This window comes from Myxocyprinus asiaticus, chromosome 25 (genome assembly GCF_019703515.2).
Source record: "Myxocyprinus asiaticus isolate MX2 ecotype Aquarium Trade chromosome 25, UBuf_Myxa_2, whole genome shotgun sequence".
In the NCBI taxonomy this organism is placed as follows: Eukaryota; Metazoa; Chordata; class Actinopteri; order Cypriniformes; family Catostomidae; genus Myxocyprinus; species Myxocyprinus asiaticus.
The window spans coordinates 11,213,195-11,237,824 of NC_059368.1; the positions used below are offsets into that span (position 1 = coordinate 11,213,195).

At 36.9% G+C, this 24,630-nt stretch overlaps 2 protein-coding genes across 3 annotated transcripts in view; both read right to left on the reverse strand.

Moving 5' to 3' along the window:
- The window catches only part of LOC127416088 (tubulinyl-Tyr carboxypeptidase 2-like), a 43,308-nt gene extending 37,509 nt beyond the window's left edge, over window positions 1–5,799 (reverse strand). The window contains exon 1 of the mRNA XM_051655215.1: window positions 4,879–5,799. Within this exon, the coding sequence (XP_051511175.1) occupies window positions 4,879–5,196 (318 nt within the window). The 5' untranslated portion in view covers window positions 5,197–5,799. The remainder of the gene's footprint in view (window positions 1–4,878) is intronic.
- A 4,133-nt stretch (window positions 5,800–9,932) lies between these two features.
- LOC127416501 (feline leukemia virus subgroup C receptor-related protein 1-like) lies at window positions 9,933–21,306 on the reverse strand. Of its 2 annotated transcripts, none has more exons than XM_051655904.1 (10): window positions 20,298–21,305; window positions 19,279–19,423; window positions 18,652–18,792; window positions 18,241–18,308; window positions 16,369–16,472; window positions 15,201–15,311; window positions 14,617–14,722; window positions 14,253–14,364; window positions 14,078–14,142; window positions 9,933–11,629 (listed from the first exon to the last, which is right to left on the reverse strand). In XM_051655904.1, the coding sequence occupies exons 1-10, from the start codon at window positions 20,958–20,960 to the stop codon at window positions 11,546–11,548; spliced, it is 1,599 nt and encodes a 532-aa protein (XP_051511864.1). In that variant the 5' UTR covers window positions 20,961–21,305; the 3' UTR covers window positions 9,933–11,545. The 2 variants fall into 2 exon arrangements, with proteins under 2 accessions (XP_051511864.1, XP_051511865.1); XM_051655905.1 differs by lacking the exon at window positions 9,933–11,629 and adding an exon at window positions 12,068–13,694 and having other exon boundaries at window positions 20,298–21,306.
- Between the last annotated feature and the right edge of the window lie 3,324 nt (window positions 21,307–24,630).

Genomic DNA, 24,630 nt, shown 5'->3' on the forward strand with positions numbered 1-24,630 from the left:
CAAATGACAAGAGGCTGAATAGCGGATAGGCTGAATTTTCACTTTTGGGTGAACTATCCCTTTAAATGGGTCATGACATGCCTTTTTTAATTATTTTAAAATGTTCTTTGTGGTTCAGTAATAATATTAGTAGAGTTTTTTTGCACAAAAAACATTCATATATTTGTAAAACCTTATAATTTTCCATCCTCATTCTGACCCTCAATCTAATGCTCTGTTTTGGTGCTGCTTCTCCTTTAAGACTTGACAGTAAACACCCACTGTGATGATTGGCTCTCTGCTCTTGACTGACCTGCTCTCTCCTTACAATCTCACTGATAACCAATGCTGGGTGGGGCTACTGAAGTGATAATATAAAGTAGCCATGGATGTGTTGATATTGAGGCAGTCAGATGCAAATGTCTACCACAGTGTGATATCACAATGTAGAGGAAGCTGAGAACGAGTTGTTTAGGCAGCTTGGCTTCAACAAATGCTCTTTTTGCAGTGAGGAGTAAGTTTTGAGTTCTGAAACTTACAGGATGTTTTTATAGTACAATGACCTCTTATATGTCAAAAGATAAAGGAAAATGTGATTCCTCATGTCATGACCCCTTTAAGGATGAGACCAAGTCAGTGACAAGGCAACTTTTGGATTGCCCTTTCTACTCTTGTAACCACAAAGAGTTTCACAATGACTCAATGACACATCTATCAGTTGGTTCTGATGCATCAATGGCATGAAAAGTCCTTATCATCTAGAAACAATACCTGATTGATCATTTGGACCCCTACAGTATCAGTCACTTCTAACTCCAAAAAGACTGTTCAGAAAAGAAGTGAACAAAGCTCTTCCTCTCGCACACAAGCCTCCATTCAAAAGAAGCAAAGAAGTAATTAATGAAGGCTAGATTATAGAAACCCTTGTCCTCTAGCTGGAAAAGGCTCTGTTCAGGCACATTACAACACATTTAAAGTGTCATACCAAAGCTGTTTGACAAGGAGGCAGAACTAAACATCAGGCCTTATTTTCAATAAGCTCCACAAAAAGAGCACCATCTGTGCTGCAGACAGCTGAGGAGGCAAGGGCTACTGGGTCAGAGGAGGAAATGAGAACGGGAATCATCTCTTCTTTCCTCTTTATCTCACTCTGCCCAGTGCAAGGGAATGAAGAACTGCAGAAAAGTAGGGAAGTAAAGTCTCTTTTGTCCCTGTGCTGACTTTTAAAGCCTCCAAAAGCCTGATAAGAAAACACAGAAATGCACTGGAGTTACAATGTATCTAGTTCTGTGCCAACGTTATGATACTAGAACATTTTTAGAAATGGGTTCAGTTGAATGAGTATCTACTGAATATTGATTTTGACTGTCTGAATTCTCTTAAAGAGTTTTCCTTTACAACTATGCTCTACTCTTATGGCTTATGTCTCAACTGGGTCTCTTCCACCCTGAAAGGAGGTCAGCAATAAATAGGGCACACTCCAAACACTCAGAGCTGTTTGCTGACCTCTGCTCACTCGTGGGACTGTCCTGAAACTCGAGACTAACTGACTATAAATGACTGTACAAGCCACACAGAACATTTGTTCATCTAAAGGAATAAACGTGGACTTATTTTTGTTGTTTTGTTTTTTTTTTTTTTGGTTGGCAGATTTTACATTGGCACCAACAATTAAAGGGATAGTTCACCAAAAAAAATGAAAATTCTCTCATCATTTACTCACTTTCATGCCATACCAGATGTGTATGACTCTGCTGAACACAAACAAAGATTTTTAGAAGAATATCTCAGCTCTGTTGGTCAATTCAATGCAAGTGAATGGGGGCCAGAACTTTGAAGCTCCCAATAATCACATAAAAGTAATCCATATGACTCCAGTTGTTAAATACATGTCTTCAGAAACGATCTGATAGGTGTTGGTTAGAAACAGATCAATATTCAAGTCCTTTTTTACTATAAATTCTGCTCCCTGCCCAGTAGGAAGTGATGTGCACAAAGAATATGAATCGCCAAAAAAAAAAAAAAAAAGAACTCTTAGGGAAAAAAAAAAAGAGCATTTAGGAGGGCTGGTGAAAGTGGCCATTAACTGTAAAAAATGACAAATATTGATCTGTTTCTCACCCACACCTATAGTATTGCTTCTGAAGACATGGATTTAACCACTGAAGTCATATGGATTACTTTTATGCTGCCTTTATGTGCTTTTTGGAGATTCAACGTTCTGGTCATCATTCACTTGCATTGAATGGACCTACAGAGCTGAGATATTCTTCTAAAAATCTTTGTTTGTGTTCAGCAGAAAAAAAGAAAGTCAACACATCTGGGTTGGCATGAGGGTGAGAAAATGATGAGAGAGAATTTTAATTTTTCCATTAAGCAATATCACACAAGCATGAGTGCTTTTGTACTGTACTGACTAACTGTTGTGTATTCATGTGCCACTTCTATGATGACTCTAGGTTAAATGTTTGTTTTGTTTCCTTTAAAAGTCAAACCACTAGTCAAAACAACTGCAGTTTGGGGATTATCCACAATAACACTCTAGAGAATGGTTTATGGCAGTCTTAAAACCAAAAGCCTGTATTAGACAAACACAGATTTATAAAAAATAAAAATAGAAATGTGGTATAAATTTTTTAAATATGGAAATGTATGGATAAATTATGAATAAGAAGCACCTGACCTACCTGATCCAACGTCTGAATAGCCTATTTAGTTTTCAAAGATTTTTTAACTGCGCCAACACGGATACTGCTGAACATGCTGGTATGTGATTTGTTTACATACTGTAGTTACCGCATTGTCCTCACGTACAAGAATACCAAGGTTACAGGCAGGTCTGATTCTTTGTCAATACAGTCAGTTTTGGGTTAGACAGCTAGGACTTTCACATGGACTGTAACTCAGATACAGTAAATGGATTTAACAGTAATGTGTGGCGCATGTTGCAGCCGTCCGAGTCACTCCTAATCTGGCTGATCTGATGGACTCACTCCCATGCACCTGTTCAACACCTGCTGTAGGGGAATGCCTTAAATAAATCACTATAACATCTGGGGATCTGGGTCAACAATTTTGGCCAATCAAACACCTTTGTTTTTGCATGTGTCCGCACATACAATCATATAGGAATGAACAACAGTGCAGCTATAAACATATAACTTGAGCCAGGAGGAGCTGTCTGAGCAATAAGGATTACTTGGTCTGTAAGATTTGTGATTAAGAGTCACCTTATCCCCTCTGAGGCACTTTCATTAGCCAGCTTTTTAAAGGGTCAATCAGGCAAGACTGGTTTATGTTTGGAGGGTAAGGCATGATTGACAGAGAGGCACGATAGAGTCCCTAATCCAAATGAAAGAGCTAGAACTCCCCTATGCCAATGTCACATGTGATGATCATTCCTCATATAATCACATAATCTAAGGAATCTTAACAGAGGAATGTATATGCATATAGCTGTCATTCATTGGTTGGATCAGGTCACTTCTTTGCCTGGTTTGTAATTGAATTATACCAAGAGACAATGTGGCACACTGTTGGAAGCCACAGGGATGAGTAAATCTGTCCACATGTCACTGCATACACTTCCTCTGGTTGAAAACTGGGTCACAGAACTGGCAGTTTGAGGGATGCCCTCACTGATTTCACTGATAATATATATTAGTGGATGCCCTTTATAAATGTGCACTATTATTATAAATGTGTCCAACGTTTCACATATTGCCCAATTTAGAGGTTCAAATGTTTTACAAATGTTTCATATCACAAATATGGTAATATTCATATGGTATGTTCTGTAAATAGTGCTGAATGATTACTATATTCATGTACAATGGTTCTTCTAAGAATACTGTGGTATTACCATGGTCGATGACCAAAACATGTCCAAAAACCTGTAAATGTCTTAGCTACAATAGTGGCCAACTTTGAGATTCAACTGTTTTACAATTGTGTAGTATTACACAATGTGGTAATATCCATATGGTATATACATGGTACTAAATGATTACTATAATCATGTACCATGGTTTCATGGTTCTTTAAAGAATACCACTGTATTACGATGGTTCATGCCCAAAAACCTGTAAATGTGTCCTGCGGTATAAGCAAACTTTGAGGGGTGAAATGTTTTACAACTGTTTTATATTATGAATATGGTAATATTCATATGAGATATACTCATATTATCACACTATATTAATGTACCATGGTTCTTGAAAGAATACCATGGGAAATGTCCAAAAACTTGAAAATGTGTCCTACACTCATATATTGGCCAACTTCGAGGTTCAGCTGTTTTACAACTGTGTAGTGTAATCAATAATATTCATATGGTAAATAAATGGTACTAAATGATTACTTTATTCATGGCTCATGGTTCCATGTTTCTTTAAAGAATACCACTGTATTAAGATGGTACATGCCCAAAAACATGTCCAAAACCTGTGAATGTGTCCTACGCTCATATTTTGGCCAACTTTGAGTTTCACCTTTTTTCAACTGTTTTATGTCTTGAATATGGTTATATTCAAATATATACCATATACATGGTGCTGCATGATTACTTTATTCATGTACCAAGGTTCTTTAAAGAATACCATTGTGTTACCATGGTAGATGTTCAGAAACTTGAAAATGTCTCCTATGCACATATTTTTTGCCAACTTTGAGGTTCAACTGTTTTATATAATGAATATGGTAATAATCATATATACTTTGGTCCAATGAATCTATAAAGAATACCACGGTTTTGCCATGATAGATGCCCAAAACATGTCATTTCCTCAAAACATGTATTTATATATTGGTCAGATGTCCAGAAATACTGTTTTGGTAGGCAGCTCACTACGTTTTGAGACAGATGTTCTCTACAAAAACAGCTCATGACTTTCAACTTACTTTAGGGAGGTGTGTTGCATTTCGTATCCTATCCACCGTGTCCTGTCCATCGGGGTGAACTTTGGCGACATGGGACCACATTCTCTCCCAGGTGATACTGTCTATAGGAAAGCCCGTCCTGTTAACGTAAAACGGGACCCCACCATCTTTCTCGTCTTCCTCACCGGACGACCTACCGGTGTTGTTTGCCGCAAAGGACGAGGAGGATTCCGGAGGCGGACTGCTCCTATGACAGTATGTACTGGTGCTTTTGGAGCGCCCGTGTCTGCTGATCTTGGCTGTTGAGGAGCCGCTGCTTGTGGCGCTTGGTCCGGTCATTGTTCAGAAGTATGCAGAGGGGAAGTTTCCCCTTGTTTTTCCCAAGATCAGTTATAATAGCCCGGCATTCGCGCAAAAAGACATGTTGCGTCTCAAACGTACATATTAATGGACCAAAACCACTCAGCCCTGCTCAACTGTAAAAATTATGGTTGTTATGAAAAATATCGAGAGAAAGAACGACGATCAACCGTACCATTTCTGGAGCAAACAAAGACTGACCTTGTTGCAAATGCTTGCAGAACAGATTCAGAACGGTTTAGACGAAATATATTCCCGGTAGGCGCCCACTGTTGTACACGTTGAACGGCATATTATAGTAAACGATCGCATAAGGACAGATTCAGGGTGAAACTCCTCCTCCGATGGACTCCGCTTAATGGTCAGGCACAGAAACTACTTCATCCTTTCGCTCAAAAGAAAACATACCGTGGAGGCGTTCGAATCCTGCGGGTGTAAAGGAGGGATCTCAGGCTGAAGAGTCTCTCGGTAGAATCATTTTTCATTTCATTGTATTTGTGAATTATCTATTTTAATGGGTAGGCATATGGCTGCTTTCTCTGATGATCTCAACAAATGGTTACTATCTGTAGCGCTTTTGATAGTTATTGACGTGTTTTCATTGGATGAGGCAACAAAGTGAGGCGGGCTCATTTCCATATAAGGGCAATGTATCAGTCTATAATTGGTCTAAAGTGCGGAAATGGGCGTGAACATTTTTTGTATATCCAATAAGTTTTTTTCCCCTTAAATATGTGTGTGTGTGTGTGTGTGTGTGTGTGTGTGTGTGTGTGTGTGTGTGTATGTGTGTGTGTGTTTTGAACCGTCATTTGAAGTGATAGCGTATGTATTATTGTGTTTATGAAATGTAGCCTAATAGAGAACTAGTTATGAGGGTAATAAGTGTCATTTTATGTCCAAATGTTTTTATACCCTTAGTATCATATGCAGGTTCATGATTTACAAGGATTTGTTTTCAAAAAAGAGTGAGAAACAAAAGAAACTTTAAGTAGACCCATAAGTAAAAGACTCCTGTTTTGATCAGATCTACATGGGTCAGGTTTGGGGTCTAATTAGCCATTTATTTGTCTTCTCTGTGCTGTTAATTTAAGAAAAACATTCTTCATTCAAACTGAATGCCATTGTAGTTGAAACTTTGAGGCATCCATGAGAGAAGAATGACAAATCAAGCAGGCATGTGTGGTGATGGTATAAACCTCTTGTTTTGTCTAAAAGTCATTTTTGACCCATGACAGGTAATGAATACGTTATAAATAACGCATAGAATAACCCATATTTTTGGTACTGGAACCAGACCTTGTGACTTGGTCAAGACCATCAAAACCAACAAAACAATAATAATAATAATAATAATAATAATAATATATATATATATATATATATATATATATATATATATATATATATATATATATATATATATACACACACACACACACACACACACACACAGTACTGTGCATAGTGAGGATGTCTTCAAAAATAATGACATAAATAGTTTTCATTTATCACTTAATGTGTAACATATATATATATATATATATATATATATATATATATATATATATATATATATATATATTTGTTTAAGAGAAAAAAAAACATTCAAAACAAATTCTTCCGTCCATTGTCTTCACGGGTCAATTTGGACTTGTTTGGAAGAACAAGTTGTGACATTTCACCTTCTGACTTTCTGGATGTTATACACCTTTAAATAGTTTTTGTACATCTATGCATCAAACAATTTTTCTCAAATTTAGCCTTAGCCCCCATGTTCTCTAGCTCCCCCACCTGCTCCACTGGGTACTGCATCTGTCCCACATGTGTTTGTGCACACATGTACAGTAGTGGCCAAAAAATATCGGTACCCTTGGTAAATATAAGCAAAGAAGGCTGTGAAAAAGAATCTGCATTGTTTTACCTTTTGATCTTTCATTCCAAAAAATCACACAAATCTAACCTTTAATTTAAGTAAAACAATTGAAACAGGGGAAATATCTCATTATTAAATAAATATTTTTCTTCAAAACATGTTGGCCACAATTATTGGCACCCCTAGAAATTCCTAAGAGCAAAATATATCTGAAGTATATTCCTATTCATATTTTACATTTTTTAGTGCACCTGGGTGTTTAGGAACATGAAATTGTTCAGCTATGATTTCCTGTTTCACAGGGGTATAAATATGAGGTAACACACAGGCCAAATTCCCTTAATCATCAGTCACAGTGGGATAGACTAAAGAATATAGTTCTGATGTGTGGCAAATGGTTGTTGAGCTTCACAAAATGGAAAGTGGCTATAAGAATAATATTTTTTTGAGACATTCTGATCCCAAGACCCAACTAATTTCTTCAATTCTCCAGCTGTGATCCTTGGAGATTCTTTGGCCACTTGAACCATCCTCCTCACCGTGTGTGGAGACAATACAGTCACAAGTCCTTTTCCAGGCCGATTTTCAATGCCCATATTGTCTCCACGCACGGTGAGGAGGATGGTTCAAGTGGCCAAAGAATCTCCAAGGATCACAGCTGGAAAACTGAAGAAATTAGTTGTGTCTTGGAGTCAGAAAGTCTAAAAGAATATATCAGACATCACCTACATCACCACAAGTTGCTTGGGAGGGTTTCAAGGGGGGGAAAAAAGCCTCTGCTCTCGTCCAACAACAAACTTATGCATCTTCAGTTTGACAGACACTACTGGAACTTCAAATGCAACCAAGTTCTATGGTCAGATGAAACAAAAAAAGAGCTTTTTGGCAGCAAGATGGGTTTGGCGCACACAGAGATGAAGTACCCAGTGCCCAAGGTTAAATGTAGTGCTGCATCTTGAATGTTGTGGGGCTGTTTTTCTGCCAGAGGTCCTGGACATCTTTTTTGGATACATGGCATCACAGACTCAAATACCAACAGATAAAACATTAAAATGTGGCTGCCTCTGCCAGAAAGCTTACAATGGGCCCTGGTTGGATCTTCCAGCAGGACAATGATCCAAAACAAACATCAAAATCAACACAAAAATGGTTCACTGACCACAAAATCAAGGTTCTGCTATGGCCATCCCAGTCCCCTGACCTGAACCCCATAGAAAATGTGTGGGGTGAACTGAAGAGGAGTCCACCAACATGGACCTCAGAATTTGAAGGATCTGGAGAGATTCTGTATGGAGGAATGGTCTCAGATCCCTTGCCAGGTGTTTTCCAACCTCATTAGGCATTATAACAGAAGACTCAGAACTTTTATCTTGGCAAAGGGAGGTTGCAAAAAGTATTGAATAAAAGGGTGTCAATAATTATGGAGAAAAATATTTAATGATAAGATTTTTCCCCTGTTTCAATTGTTTTATTTCAACAAAAGTTTAGATTTTTGTGAATTTTCTGAATGAAAGATCAAAAGGATAAACAATGTAGATTTTTTTTTCCACATCCTTCTTTGCTCATATTTATCAAGGGTACCGATATTTTTGGCCACCACTGTACATGTCCACACACACAAGCACACACACACACACACACACACACACACACACACACACACACAGAGTATTTATTTATTTGTTTATTTATTTATTTATTTTACCATTTTTAACAGGTAATATGTTAGTAACTAAGTTTGCTAACATTATTATTATTTTTTTATTTTTTTATAATAGGGTACAATAGGGCTAAAGGCACATAACAGGACCTATTGCATTTAAATTTCTCCTAAAACATTAGATGATAGAAATATCTATTAAGGCACCTTCCTTAACCCCTGCAACACTTCAACAAAGTATTTGACATTAGTGGGAAGGAATGGATTTATTGCAATGGATGTGCAAATTGGGCTCACTTTGACTGCTGGAAAAGGCATTAGAGATTTATTTGGGAAATAGGCATGTACTAAAATTATCTAAACTGTACAGTGTTGATTTTTTAAAAGCAGAACAAATCAGATATTGTTGTAATATAGTTAAGATATTATAAAATGCCAAAAGTGATTAAAATAAATGTAAATTGAGACATCCTTGGTCAATGTTTGCCAAGTTAAAAAATAATAAAAAATTATGTTACTCCATTAATATTCAGAATGTAGCATTATTTTCCTTATCATTATTTACTTTGGGACCACAGTGAAACTGTTAAGAGGGACTTTAGTGCTGTTGTACACTAATCAAAAATTTCTGCATTTTGAATGGTTTTCAATACGGGTGAAAAATGACCTGAAGGACAAAAGAAGGGCGCAGTTCTTAAGACAATAGGAGAACAAACGCATATTTATTTATGGTTTGTATGATCACAAGAGGGCGCAAGCGTTCTAAGATCAAAAGGTGTCCCACTGCTCTGTACTTCGGGTGTGCACATTGCGGAATGCTTCGCGCGCAGCATGTGTGACGCAAATTGCGTCATCAGCGCGCGCCGCTGTAATAATAAGTTTATTCGGCAATTATTACATTCCATAACTTAAATTTCCCCAAGAGGGAAATTATTTTGGACTTCTCTTATTAATGACATTAATTGGAGGAAAACATGGTTGTTACCATATAAGTATTGTATATCTAATAGCATCTTATTGAATCAAAGACTAAAATCTGAGCTTACCATAAACTTTAACACTGTTCTTTTCATTGTAAGTTATGGTATACCCTTCCAGAAATGCAAATCTAAAATTTGCAAATGCAAATTATGTTACAAATATTTACAGTAATTATGTAATACCCATTTTACTGGACTGTTTTATTATTTAAAAATTCAACATCTAAGTCAGAGTTGTTTCAACTGTTTAATGGAACGTGATACAAAGCAATAAAGAGCTGTACAGAAAAAAAAAAAGAAAAAAAAAATGCAATTTCCATAAGCTACATTGCATATTATTTTACAGTTGCATGGAATCATGAGACACTCGTGCACCTCCAATGTTCAGAGTGTAATCCAATTAATAGCAAAGCACGATTAAACAATGAGTGCAGGCTTTTACTTGACAATTAATTTCCCAGTGACATTTATGACAATAGTGTGAACCAATGGTTTTCACAGCTGCCTTCATTAACTAATATGTTTACTATGTAGAAACAGTAGAAATGTATGCCAAAAATTAATAAATACAAAAACAACTCTGAAAAAGCCAATAAATATGCATCTAAATAATAATAAAAACATTTTTACAGTACTGAAAGCAAAACTAGGGTTATAAAATGATTGCATCATTAAAATAATAGTGCTTCTTTCTACCACATTTCTGAGGCATTTTTTCATTGAACCTCACTAATGATCACACAGTATTACTCTTACAAATACGTCACATTCCTTTTTGGAGGAAATACATTCTTCTTTGTACATATGCTTATAGGTTGATTTGTGCTATCTTGAAAATAGTAAAGCAAGTATAATTTGTGCTTCTGATTTTATAAATGCAATGATGAAACTTGTTAAGCTGTTTAGTAGCATAAGCATTTGACATTACATCACAGTGTCTCATCATATTTGGTGATTTTTTTTAAAGCACTCACTATGCTTACTCACGCACTTCCATTTTTATTTATTTATTTATTTATTTTTTTTAAGAATATTGTTTTAAAGCAGGGGAATTCTTCATCATCCTGAATACATAAAAATAGGAATTTATGGCCTTCACTCAAAACAGACATGTAGAATAATTACATGTAGATGTCCTCCAATACAGCAGATGTTAAAAATGAAAATGTAACCTCATAGTATCACACTGAGTTAGAAACGTCCTTTGAGACATAGCAATCAGATATGCATACGCAATGTGCTGTTTCTGTCATACTAACAGGATTGTGCATATGGGCATTTTCAGCCCTATTCCATACCACAATTTTGGTCCATAGTTCTTAAATAAAAACTGTCATGCATGTACTGTATACTTACTAGATTGTTTATCCACACTGTGCTATACAACCTAGATTAGCAGGAAGAATTCAAGTGATAATTGAGACAAAAATGTAATTTCTGTCATCATTTACTCACCCTCTTGTTTCTCCAAACCTGTATGACTTCCGATGGAACACAAAAGATGTTAGGCAGTCATTGCATCTTTTTTCCATCAATTGAAAGTGAATGGTGACTGAGGCCACCTAATATATTTTGTGTTCGACAGGAGACAAAGTCATACGTGTTCTCAAAATGAGTAAATTATGACAGAATTTTCATTTCTGAGTAGGTTAGCCCGTTAACGACATGTGAACGTGGCATCACTGGCCATTTTCACTCAAAAATGTTTTATACCACACTATTACATTACAGCAAAAAAGGAGATGTCAAGTAATCTCAGGAAAGTCTATGATCTGTTGTAGTGATGTTTGATGTGCAATTGTAGACATTTAAGAGTTAAATTGAGGTCTCATGATGCAAGCTGGAGGACTCTGACTTGATGCCACTGGATGCTTTTTCCAAAGGCTGCTCAGTGGGAACCTTTAGGAGAGAGAAAATCTTCTTCAGTTAAGATCTCATTAAGACCTGGAACACTTGACTTGCATTTCCCTAAAGACTGCAATTCAATGATGAAAGATTATCTTCAAGACTGAGCTACTGAAGGTCAAATGGATTGAAAAACAAAGCATCAAACAATGCATATGATCACAGTTTTGTGTAAAGCTTGTTTAATTAATTATTTAATTAAATTCTCAAAGGGATAGTTCACCCAAAAATGGAAATTCTCTCATCATTTACTCACCCTCATGCCATCCCAGATGTGTATGACTTTCTTTCTTCTGCAGAACACAAATGAAGATTTTTAGAAGAATATCTCAGCTCTATAGGTCCATTCAGTGCAAGTGAATGGTGACCAAAACGTTAAAGTTCTAAAAAGCACATAAAGGCAGCATAAAAGTAATCTATATGACTCCTGTCGTATAATCCATGAATTCAGAAGCGATCCAATCAGTTTTGGGTGAGAACAGACCAAAAATGTAACTCCTTTATTATAATAAATCTTGACATCAGCAGTCCCCTTGTCAATCATGATTTCAAGCTTGATTACACTTCCTAGCGCCATCTAGTGCTCTGTGTGTGCACGTAAAGATCTAGGAGGTGTAATCGAGCTTGAAATCATGATTGTGCCTAGAGACTGCAATGACCAGATGAATTGAAAAAATGTTATCAGGGTTCCCACTCTTTTTAAGGCACAATTTTCCAGGACATTTTATGCACCCAACAAGTGTAATACTTAATCAAACACACATGCATCCATTTAAATTGAGCTTTTATTTTGGTGTTTCTGTGTGTTTTTGATGGTAGTTTCTGATCTCCAGATAAGCAGTTTGCTACGTGGCCCAGTGTGATAATTAATCCCCGAAAAGCTGTGATTTAATTAAATACTTACATAGTCTTTATGTGCTGCATACTTCAGAGTGACTCTGTCATCTCTCTCTCTCTCTCTCTCTCACACACACACACACACACACACACACACACACACACACACACACACACACACACAGACAGGGTGTGCGTGATGATCATGATGATGTGTTTTCAGCGTAAATGAGAGTCCAGCTTCACACATTCATCACTTACAGATTATACTGTATTTAGATTATATTTATTCAATTAAATCAGATTTTTGAAAAATAATTATCACACTAGGACATATCCCAATTTTAATTTGATTAATTGTACATTCAAACATACATTTTTGTCCAAATTTTTCATATTCCATGACATTCTGCATTTTATAGCTAATGCTACTTTTATTACTAGATTCCGTGATTTCGTCTGTGTTTTCCGCATACTACTTGTGATAACCGCAGTAGAAGCAGACTCAGATCGTTGAATTATTGAAAATTTATTCACATCCTGAGGTTACCAACCATGCTATCAACACAGTCTAAAGTTCGTTGTCAAACATCGTTGTCTACACAACAGCAATGTTGGAATGAAAAAAAGAGTATTTTGTACAATCAATACTTAAAGTATTTTGTCAAAGCAAAGCAGAGATGACAGCAGATGAGCAGAGAAAGTATGTGACAGGGATTCATTCATGACATTTAAACGCTGACGATGTTTCACAATGTGTAGCCGCCAGCGGTAACAAAATGATACAAATTTGTGTATTTGACTCCTATTCCGAGTCCCGATCATTAACATATTTTTGTCCATGTAACAAACCTTGTTAGCAACATAGTCCAACAGTTCAATTATACAAAAATATTTTCCAGGACAAATTATTATTTTCCAGGTCATTTAGGTATTTTTCAAATTTTCCATGACTTTTCCATAACTGGAAAACTGCATTACAAAATTCCAGTTTTTCCAGGTTTTCCAGGACGCAAGGGAACCCTTGTTATATTTTTATCTGTTCTCACCCAAAATCAATAGGATCGCTTCAGAAGATATGGATTAAACCACTGGAGTCGTATGGATTACTTTTATGCTGCCTTTATATGCTTTTTGGAGCTTCAAAGTTTTGGTCACCATTCACTTGCATTGTATGGACCTACAGGGCTGAGATTTTCTTCTAAAAATCTTCATTTGTGTTCTGCAGAAGAAAGAAAGTCATACACATCTGGAATGTCATGAGGGTGAGTAAATAATGAGAGGAATGTCATTTTTGGGTAAACTATTCCTGTAAGATTACGGTTTACTTTATAATTTTCAAGCAAATCCCTATTTTCTTTGTAACAATGAATATTCAAGTTTTGATAAGCTTTGGCTGTTGTCTCTTTTGGCTTTGCTCTTGCAGTGCAAACTGATTTTAAAACCACTGAGATGTCAATCACTTCACACATTCAGTTATGCAGAGTTGAGCTTTTCTCTGTTTGGCATATTTAGTTCACACAAATGTCACCAGTGATGAAAAGGATGCTGGCCTTTGAAAACAAAAACAAGGACAAAGTTTAAAACCAAAAATGTAAGACTTACCTCTTGTCCTTTGTTAATGTTTCCCACATTGATGTCATGTCTTTTGAGGTCTGATTTAATCAAAGCTGTAAGAACAACAGATTAGATTTGTACTGCTATTCACCAGTTATACTGATTAATAAGGGTTTTACTTAACCTAAGGTAGGTTTTACACCCTATAAATAAGAAAAGTAACCTGTCAGAACAATGCCAAGGAGGATCCAAGCACACAAGAAAATGTTTCCAATGAGTGGGCAGTAGTCTGTCGTGAGCCGTCCTTGGATGAGAGTAAAAATGATGCCAAAGACCTAAAATTAAAGACAATACATTATTACAATGACTTATCCAAGTGGAATCTAAACTGGTTCTTCTTCATATCGAAGACAGGAAGGGTGAAAAATAAAAACTGAGTTCATCAAGTCAAATATGGATGTGTATGGCTGCAGCCTTTAATATTCCATCAGGCTTTGGTTCTCTGGGTGTGTATGGAAATGATCAACTGCATGTGCATTACAAAATGAAACAAACCATTTTGATTGAGAATGACAGGCCTCACATACCTGTGCAAATGCATTCAGAAGACCAGATGATGTTCCCTCCGACTCGGGGTATGTAATTTCAACACCAAATTCAAAGCCAATGGGAAGGTAACCAGTCATAAAAAACCTTTCAAAACAAAACAAGTGCAAGTAATATGAGACATGTGTACCTACCTGGCAGAACATGCTATTTAAATGTGATAAACAATGTACCTGAAGCTAACTTACAGCATGTACGCACATGTTTAAGTGAATATAACAAGAATAGGGAAGTAAAAGACAGAAGTTTTGATTGGGAAGCGCTACATGTCCTATTAGAATGCTTTGCAAGGTTGCTTGAAAATGAGAATATAACCTAAAAACACTCCTTTGCAAAAAAAAAAAAAAAAAAAAAAAAAAAAGGTGTAACAAATAAAAAGATCTCAGAAAGACTGTGTTGATATACACAGCAATGTGTGGGAGGGCGCTAGAAATGCGGAAATTGTTGTTACAACCTTCAGCAACACTGTGTTTGGTCATTTGTCTGGACTTGTGAATCAAGATAGGGCTAATTTCAAAGACGACATTAAGTGGCATAATAAGAAGAGCTCTAGAAGCAGGATTACCCCAGGACCCCAGAGGTAAAGAAGACCACAGAGAGATGTCCCAAGTCCAGCGTGAATGTGAACACCACCATTCCGATGAACGACAGAATGTAGACAATCAATGTTGTCAATCTAAAGGACAAGAGAGTCAATTGCTGGTCTGATAAACAAACAGTAAATGGATGAAGTTAAACAGATAGTTCAACCAAAAATGAAAATTCTCTCATCATTTACTCACCCCCATGCCATCCCAGATGTGTATGACTTTCTTTCTTCTGCAGAATACAAATGAAGATTTTTAGAAGAATATTTCTGCTCTGTAGGTCCATACAATGCAAGTAAATGGTGATCAAACCTTTGTAGCTCCAAAAATCACAAAGAAAGCATAAAAGTAATCCATAAGACTCCAGTGTTTAAATTGATGTCTTCACAAGCTATATAATAGGCGTGGGTGAGAAACAGAACAATATTTAAGTCCTTTTTCACTCAATCTCCACTTTAACTTTCACTTTCAGATGTGAAAGTGACACTAAACAAGCACCACATGTGACTTTCAGATGTAAAAGTGAAAGTGGATATTTAGAGTAAAAGAGTACTTAAATTTTGATCTGTTTCTCACCCACACCTATTATATAGCTTCTGGAGATATGGATTTAACCACTGGAGTCTTATGGATTACTTCCATGTTTCCTTTATGTGACTTTTGGAGCTACAAATGTCTGAACACCATTCACTCGCATTGTATGGACCTATAGAGCTGAGATATTCTTCTAAAAATCTTCATTTGTGTTCTGCTGAAGAAAGAAAGTTATACACATCTGGGATGGCATGAGGGTGAGTAAATGATGAGTGAATTTTCATTTTTGGGTGAACTATTCCTTTAAATGAAACTGACAAGGGTTAATCCCTTTAAAAATAAGTTATAAATGCATTTTAGAAGGAAAAGACAATAATAAGTAGCAAAGTGAAAAAGATTTAAAGATTAGCATCAACTTTATTATATATATATATATATATATATATATATATATATATATATATATATATATATATATATATATATATATATATAATGAAAACCTGACACTAATTTGTGTGCCAGAACTAAATACTTTAAGACCTTTTCAATTAAACTAAAATAAAAATACTGGAAAAACAACTTCCACTTGTAAGGCAGACAAACACATACTTGTAAGTTTTAGTACGATCCAACCAGAGTCCACACAGTATGGAGCCCACCATTCCAGCCACCACCAAAGTCAAGCCAATTCTGCCTGCATTTATCTCTTCACCCTTAAAAGGAGTTTTAATGTTAAGAGGAGATCTATGCATATTATGCCATCATAACATTGCTGTTAACCAGCAAAAGATCTTTCTTGTAATGCTGGTTGACCAAGGAAGTTTTGGTGGTCTTTTCGACAAGATAATTTGACAGCCTATAAAAGGGACAGTTCGCCCAAATATCAAAATTCTGGCATCATTTACTCGTGTAAATACACCCTCATGTTGTTCCAATCCTGTATAACTTTCTCTTTTCAATGGAACACAAAAGAAGATGTTAGGTAGTAGAGGTGGGAATCTTCACTGGCCTCACGATTCGATTACGATTCAAAGGGTAACGATTCGATTATAAAACGATTCTCGATGCATCTTGTCCTTCAGTTTCTTTTTTCAGTTTCTTCAAAATGTATTTTTTTACTCTCTATTTTTTCCCTTTCAGCTTTTTATTTAACAGCTGTTTTAAAAAATCAGAACGAGTCACATTACATAAACTGGCCTTTTACATTCAGTATGAGCTGTGAACAAAACATGGAATGAATTAAATGAAAACAACACCAATAATAATGCCTCGTCATTATTTTATTCTATGTTTTCCCCCGTTGTGTGCAAATCAGTGCAATAATGGGTGCGAGCTCATCTTTCATGTTGTTTGTTGTCTTATCACGAATAAACTCTCCCGTTGATATGTGCGGGGGTTTGTGAAATAATTTCTGGATCGTAGTTGCAGTCGGGCACAAATGGTCATGTGTTTGATACAGCTGGTCAGCAAACAGTCGTGTTTGTGCTCTTGACTTTAGTGTATGCACTTAACTCGCGTTTCTACATCTGTCTTTGGCACGCGCCACTGCTCTGCCGTGATTTAAACTGAACTCAAAATCGATTCTGATTCATTTGAGAATCGATTCAGAATCGTTTGAGTATGAATAGCGATGCATCGTTGAAACGATTTTTTTCCCCACCCCTATTAGGTGCATTCGATGCATCTTTTTTGCACACAATGAAAGGGAATGGAGACTGAGGCCAAAATGTGCCTAACATCTTCATTTGCATTTCACAGAAGAATGAAAGTCATACGGATGTCACAACTTGAGGGTGAATGACAGAATTTAAATTTTTGGGTGAACTAGGCCTAGGATTTTATTAGGATTCCATCATCTCGAAAATTCTAGTATTACTGTCATCCAGCAAGCTTTGATGTCAGGATTTTGGAATTGCGAGCTTTCAAAAGCAAGTGCTACAGGCCTCAAGTCTGTTATCCATTACAATCCTTGGGCTCTGGTCTACTAAACTTCACAAAAAAATACTAACTTTCCTTTACTGCAGTAGTGTTCTCATCATGCATACTTTTTAAAAATTAACACATGTACATTTCAGCACTGTCTCCATTTTTCAGTGACTCCTCTTTTTAAGGGATCTCTTTATTAGAGATGGAAGTGTTAAGCATGGTAAGAAATGTCACATGGTATGCAGTCACTAAACTTAAGCCTGGTGGTAAAGTCTTCAGAACATTAGGGAGAGATGAGACTTGGGAATGTGTACAGAACTGCTTGTCTTTTGGCTCCACGGTTTATTTGGACTCTGTCATGAGTACCAGGCATGCATGAAAAGTGGCTAATGAAGTGCAAGAGCCCGGACAATCTATGGCCACCCTCCTGTTCTCCACCTGATCTGAATGGAAGCACTGAGACAGACCCTGAAAGACCCCAACACACATGCATACTGCATTTTCATGCCAGTTCAGCCACAGTTGTCCATGCAGAAGTTTTTAGAGTTCACTTACCAGATAGTGATAAATTATAATTTGATTGAGGAGGGTAGATACAGAGTAGAACGACCCTGTCATGATGCCTAAAAAACAAAATTACTCAGTTTTTATTCATTTTTAATGTTTAATAGATTAGGTTTATGACTTTTTTTTTCTTTTCTTTTTTTACATTTTGTGGTGTCTTCCAGTTCAATAGATTTCTAATTGCATTCAGTTAACATTCCAAAATACATATATATTGTGTACAGAATAAAATTCAGATTTTAGCATTAGAGAAGGTTAAAATAAAATTAATATATCAAGTTACATGTACAAATTAAAACAGAAAGCATCTAATAATGAGAAATAACACTTAATTGGTGGTTTTTTTGCTCTATTAAAATCACTCTTTCAGATTGATAAGGATTGAATGATTCATTTTCTCACCATAACTGATAAGGAGCAGAAGGAAGGGCTTGTTTTTGAAGAGGTTGATGATTGATTTCTTGTATGAATACTCTTCAGATGGATTTCCAGAGAGAACAGCTTGCGCCTTGCTGGATGGCATTGGAGGTCTGTCCTTGATGACTAACAAAAACATTAAGAAAGAGATGAACGCTTAAATGGGCTTAAAAAAGTCCTGTACTTACTCGTGTAATTTCTGATTATTACTGAACAAACTGAAAATGTATAAAGTTATCATGAGGGATGAACTATACTTGTATTCTTTTTGATACTCTAATCTAATCTTAATCATTGTGGCTAACAACTCTCGTCCCCATGTTTATAAAAGGGTCAGGTTGTTTCCATCTTGACATCTGATGACAAATGGCACATGGCATATATGCAAAGATAATGTGCAAGGTCTCTGTAATTATCTAAAAGTTCTAAAGTTACTTTGTATGGCATTTAAAGTAATTGTTGTTTGATACAAAAATTAACATAAAATTCCCTATTGTATATATGTCTTCATCACCTGTGCTGTGTAGAGATTTCATGGCAAATTTTCACTCGACACAATGTCTGGACCACTCTAGGAGAAAAATATAATAATAAAATAATAAAAAATCTTACCAAACACTGTTAAAAGAAACAAAAGAGTTGAAACTCCAGCTGTCCCATAGAACATTATGCTGATGTTGTGGCCCATGAGCTCTTTGTCATCTGGTGTGTTCGGTACCAGTACAGGTGGGAGCAGAAAACCTATTGCTACACCAAGCTGAAAGAGAAATAAGCAGAGAATGTTAATGGGAAAGTTCACCCAAAAATGAAAATTATCTCATTATTTACTCACCCTCATGCCATCCCAGATATGTATGACTTTCTTTCTTCTGCAGAATACAAAGATTTTTTGAAGAATATTTCAGCTCTGTTGGTCCATACAATGCAAGTGAATGGTGACTAAAACTTTGAAGCTCCAAAAAGCAGCATAAATGTAATCCATATGACTCCAGTGGTTTAATCCATGTCTTCTGAAGCAATCCAATTGGTTTTGGATGAAAACAGACCAAAATTCTTCTTTTCACTGTACATCTTTTAGGCACGATCGTGATTTCAAGCTCAATTACACTTCCTAGAGCTTGGCGCCGATGCTAGAAATTGTAATCAGGCTTGAAATTATGATCACCAAGGAGACTGCAGATGTCAAAAATTATAATGAAATATGGGTTGCAATTTGGTCTGTTCTCACCCCCCCCCCAAAAAAAAAAGAAAGAAAGAAAACAATTGGATCATTTCTGAAGACATAGATTAAACCACTGGAGATGTGTGGATTACTTGTATGCTGCCTTTATGTGCTTTTTGAAACTTCAAAGTTTTGGTCACTGTTCACTTGCACTGAATGGACCTACAGAGCCGAGATATTTTTCTAAAAATCGTCGTTTGTGTTCTGCAGTAGAAAGTCGTGCACATCTGGGATGGCATAAGGGTGAGTAAATGATGAGAGAATTTTCAAAGAAAAATACAAAATAATTACAATATCACTATAATCTTAATAACATTAGAATTACTCATAGCTTACTTGTAGCTAATGAGCACGAACACTGTCATGCAAATTGAAACCATGCACTTACACCTGAAATTATGATACACACCTGGTTGCCCAACACAGCTGTAGCACACGCCGTGGAAACTTCTCTCGGCCCGAACCAAACCGACGCGATTCTGGAGGGGAGACCTAGGATAAACACCTGTGCCACAGAACATATGATCTGTGCGATCATGGTGACCCAGAACAGGTCGGGCCTCACACTGGCGCATTTCACCCACGCACCTACGCCGTTCAAGCCGGCTCCTAGTAACGCTGTCATCCTCAGTCCCTTCTTATCCAACAGCCACGTCGCGGGAAAGATCAAAGGCACGTACACGACCATATAGACCACAGAGAGCCAGTCGACCATAATGTTTGTTACATTGTAATAGTCCGTGAAAATGTTGACGATGATGCTGTACTGGATCCACTGAAATGCGTTGACGAGCGAATAGAGGCTGAACACCGCCAGCACCGCGAACCTGCTCCAGTACAGTTTCGTTTCCAGGGGTTTCTCATTCTGCTCGCTGGGAAGCATCGCCTCTTTTTCGTCCGGTGGAAGAAGCTCCTGTTCCAGCACCTTTGGATCCACAGTTACAAGAGCCGGTCCATCGGAAAGATCCCTATAACAGCTGTCCTCGTCTGGCGTCTCGCAGGCAGTGACACTGCAGTCAGGTGTACTGTCGGGCAGAACATGTTGCTCTTGAAGCAACTCACCAGCCACCATTATGACAAAATCAACTTTTGCAGTGAGACATAAACGATTCTAATTTATATCAAAAGAACGGATGCCTTCGACATATGTAGCGCTTTGAATGAACGTTTCCTGGAGAGGTACACTTGTAAAACTAAGAAAAAAAGACGGTCGGTTTCAGATTTCAGTTGCAGTCCGCATAGAAATAAGAGCACTTGATAATAGCACATATAAAACGATGCAATTAACACCAGTTAAGATCAACGTCTTACGTTTCCCATTACTACCGGCTTCTACGACATGTGGTAGAAGATGATGGCGTGATCGTGATGTGCACATCCTCTTTGGATTTGCTTACCCCGCTAGGCTCGTCTGTGAGTCGCTTATGTGCATGCAAGGACCAATGAGAATGTAGGTGGGGAGGGGCCAGATGGTGATGGTAGAGCTTGGCCTTCTCCAGATACACACTCCCTTTATAAACCCTTCAGCTAGTCTTGTGAACTTGCAGGGTTTTCTTTCCTTTTGACATAATCGTTAACTGTTTAATTTATTTAAAACGTCATTATAGAAGTAGCCTTTTACACAATTTATGGAAAACGTTTTGTTTCTAAACCGTGGCTCCATCAAGAAAAACCAAGCAATATGGGTCTTTTCTTTGGTGATTTGATATTAAATGCGTTCAGCAAACTGGAATAACATATCGTATCTTAGATGGCACTTGATCTAGTTATGTATAATAATAATAATAATAAAACAATGAAAAAACTTTCCCAGAATAAATCCTAAGTGGCATCCATCTGCAACTAAACCTTGCCGGATTCAGTAGATTCTTAAGGCATCTTTACACAGCCTGCTCAAAATTCTGTGTAAAGATGCAAAAGCCAGACTAAATTCTGCCTGCTCTGACCCACCTCAGCCCCTAGTATCAAAGGCAGATCTGATGCTGCTTTGGTTCTGTGTAAATGAAATGCAGCATCAGAGCAGCCTGAAACTTTGATGTTTTCATTATAAAGCACAGACTGTATTTCATAACATATTTTCATATTAATAGTATAACTTCATATTTTCATTCATTTCATATTTCTATATTTATAATTGTATAGTTTAAATATTCATCTCATAACATTATTTATGCATTTGTAACTGCTGTGTAGATACAACTAAATGCCACTTTAGATGCAGCTTCTGTGCCACCTTAAAGTGTAATATATTTTGTGTGTTAACGCATAGTTCTGCATTAAAAAGTTGTCAACATCATAAAATCTCATTTTGATGTTTTTTATTTTTTTTTATTTTGATGGGGGATCCACATCGGATCTCGCCTAGGGCACCAATTTGGCCAGAACTGTCACTGATAAGAACTGCCTTTGACAGGGGCTGAGGTGGGTCAGACCAGGCAGAATTTAGTCTGGCTTTTGCATCTTTACACAGAATTTTGAGCAGGCACAGAGCAGGCTTAACTCAGCTGTGTAAAGACACCTTCAGATGTACATTTTAAACATCTTCACTATTCGTTATAGGCTATTGAGTAGAATAGTTGAATCTGAATTGATATTGCTGTTTTGACATCCCTTCAATTAAGAATGATGCTTATAAATGTGTATATATTCACTGGCCTGTATAACTGATAGAATACGTTTACATTAGATTCATCTCTTTGACTGTGATTCTGTTTTTTGATTTGTCTGTTATTATTCAGTCAACTAATTTGTGAAAATACACAATTATAGAGAGTTAAGTATTTACATTAATTCCAAAAAATAAAATAAATAAGAATAAGAATGATTAAATAAATAAATAAATATATTGTTAAGAATGATATCAGATGCATTTTATACATTCTGTAAAAATCAGATGACAGCTGGGACAAGTTTACCCTGGGGTGCCAGTAGTGGGGTAAGATGGCCCCTTTTCATAATTTTTAATTGTGTGCTATGATAACTAAATTTGCAAATGTTTCTATTTATTTCCCATGACAATATATTGGATGATGCATCATCATCCTGGACATGGTTTTAAAACTTATATCTAAATATAATACAATTATATATATATATATATGGTCTATATGGTCTGAAAGTCATGTCAGATTGTCAGAACACTTGCAGTGAACATAGCAACTTCTGGATATACGCGTTCGGTGTGAACGGACCCTTAAGGAACGCAACATGGTTACAGCGCTCTAAACATTTGAGGCCGTGTTCTTTCGCCTTATTTAAAATTTTAATAGCCTTCATATGATTAATAAAATGTCAAAATCAAAGCAAGACCAACTGTACTATTTGAATATGCAGAGAGAGACATGGTGTCGCGTCGAGACAACCAGCAGGTTCTAGAATTTGCCTGAAAGGAGACACTTCCGTTGTCACCTAAAGAACACCTGTGACTTCAGTGCGCTGCAGACTGTGAGTCCCAAGCAACTGTCCTCCTGGATGAGGAGCAACAACACCACCTGGCATCCCGAGCGAAGACACATTGAAGAGACCTGTAAGATGGTTGTTTTAATCTTGTAGGGCAAGTTAAAAAAGTTTCATCTCCCAAAAGGTATTTTGGCAATGTTTTAGCATGTTTGTATCATGAGATCACTGGTTCAGTATGATCTTTCTCTTTTATTCACAGATAAAGCTCATCTGGTGTGAGGAACTGCAATTAACCTAAATGCAGATTAAAAGTTTTTTTTATTTTATTTTTTTTTCTGCTTGCAATAAACATGTATAATGAAACGATATGGTAGTAACATGTTTTATTTAATATTATTGAAATCATTTAAAAATGAGAAAGCAAGGTTAATTTAGCAATTAAGAAAATAAAACAAATCAAAGTTTTAACGTAGAAAACAATCGAAGGGGGTTTTGTGTTGTGACTTCCATTTCCATTTCCAACACAAGTTTAAGTTTAGAAAGTGGAATTTCTCCCCTTTCATCCATCATACAGGCAGGGCCGTAGCAAGGTAATCTGGGCCCCTTGGCTGTATCTTGCTCTGGGCCCCTTTCCTATTAAAAAAATACAGTTTAGAATTTGTTGTGGGGCCCCCTGGACCTTTGGGCCCCTAGAATCGTTACCACCTTTCACCCCACTAGCTACGGCCATGCATGCAGGTCTTTAGCTGTGCAATTGTACGGGGCCTTCATTGCCGTATATTGCGCTTCATAATGTGCCACAAATTCTCAATTGGAGACAGGTCAGGACTGTAGGCAGGTCAATCTAGCACCCACACTCTCTTACGCAGCCATGCACTTGTAATATGGGCAATATGTTTGCCATTGTCCTGCTGGAAAACCACTTTTAAATGCGTGTGATTTCCGATCCCTCAAGATGTCACTGTCTTAAAACCGTCATCCGTCTGTAATGGATATCATGACATGGGCTCGGGAATTCTTTGGTAAACCTTTGTCACTCAACACTATTTGCAGCTGCATCCACAGATGCAAGTTAAGGCTTTACTAGAAGCCATACATCAACACTGTTCAGGAGCGCCACCAACTTCTCAAGGCTCGATCTCATCTGAGATAGAAAGTAGAACAGTGGAATCGTGTTTTGAGGTCCGACTATTCCATATTTAAAATAGTTTTTGGAAAAAACAGCCTTCGTGTTCTCTCCGGGCCAATGAGTACAGGGACCATCCAAGCTGTTGTCAGCATCTGGTCCAAAAGCCAGTGTCTCAGAAAAAGTTCAGGGTGTCAGTGCCAATGGCATGGGTAAT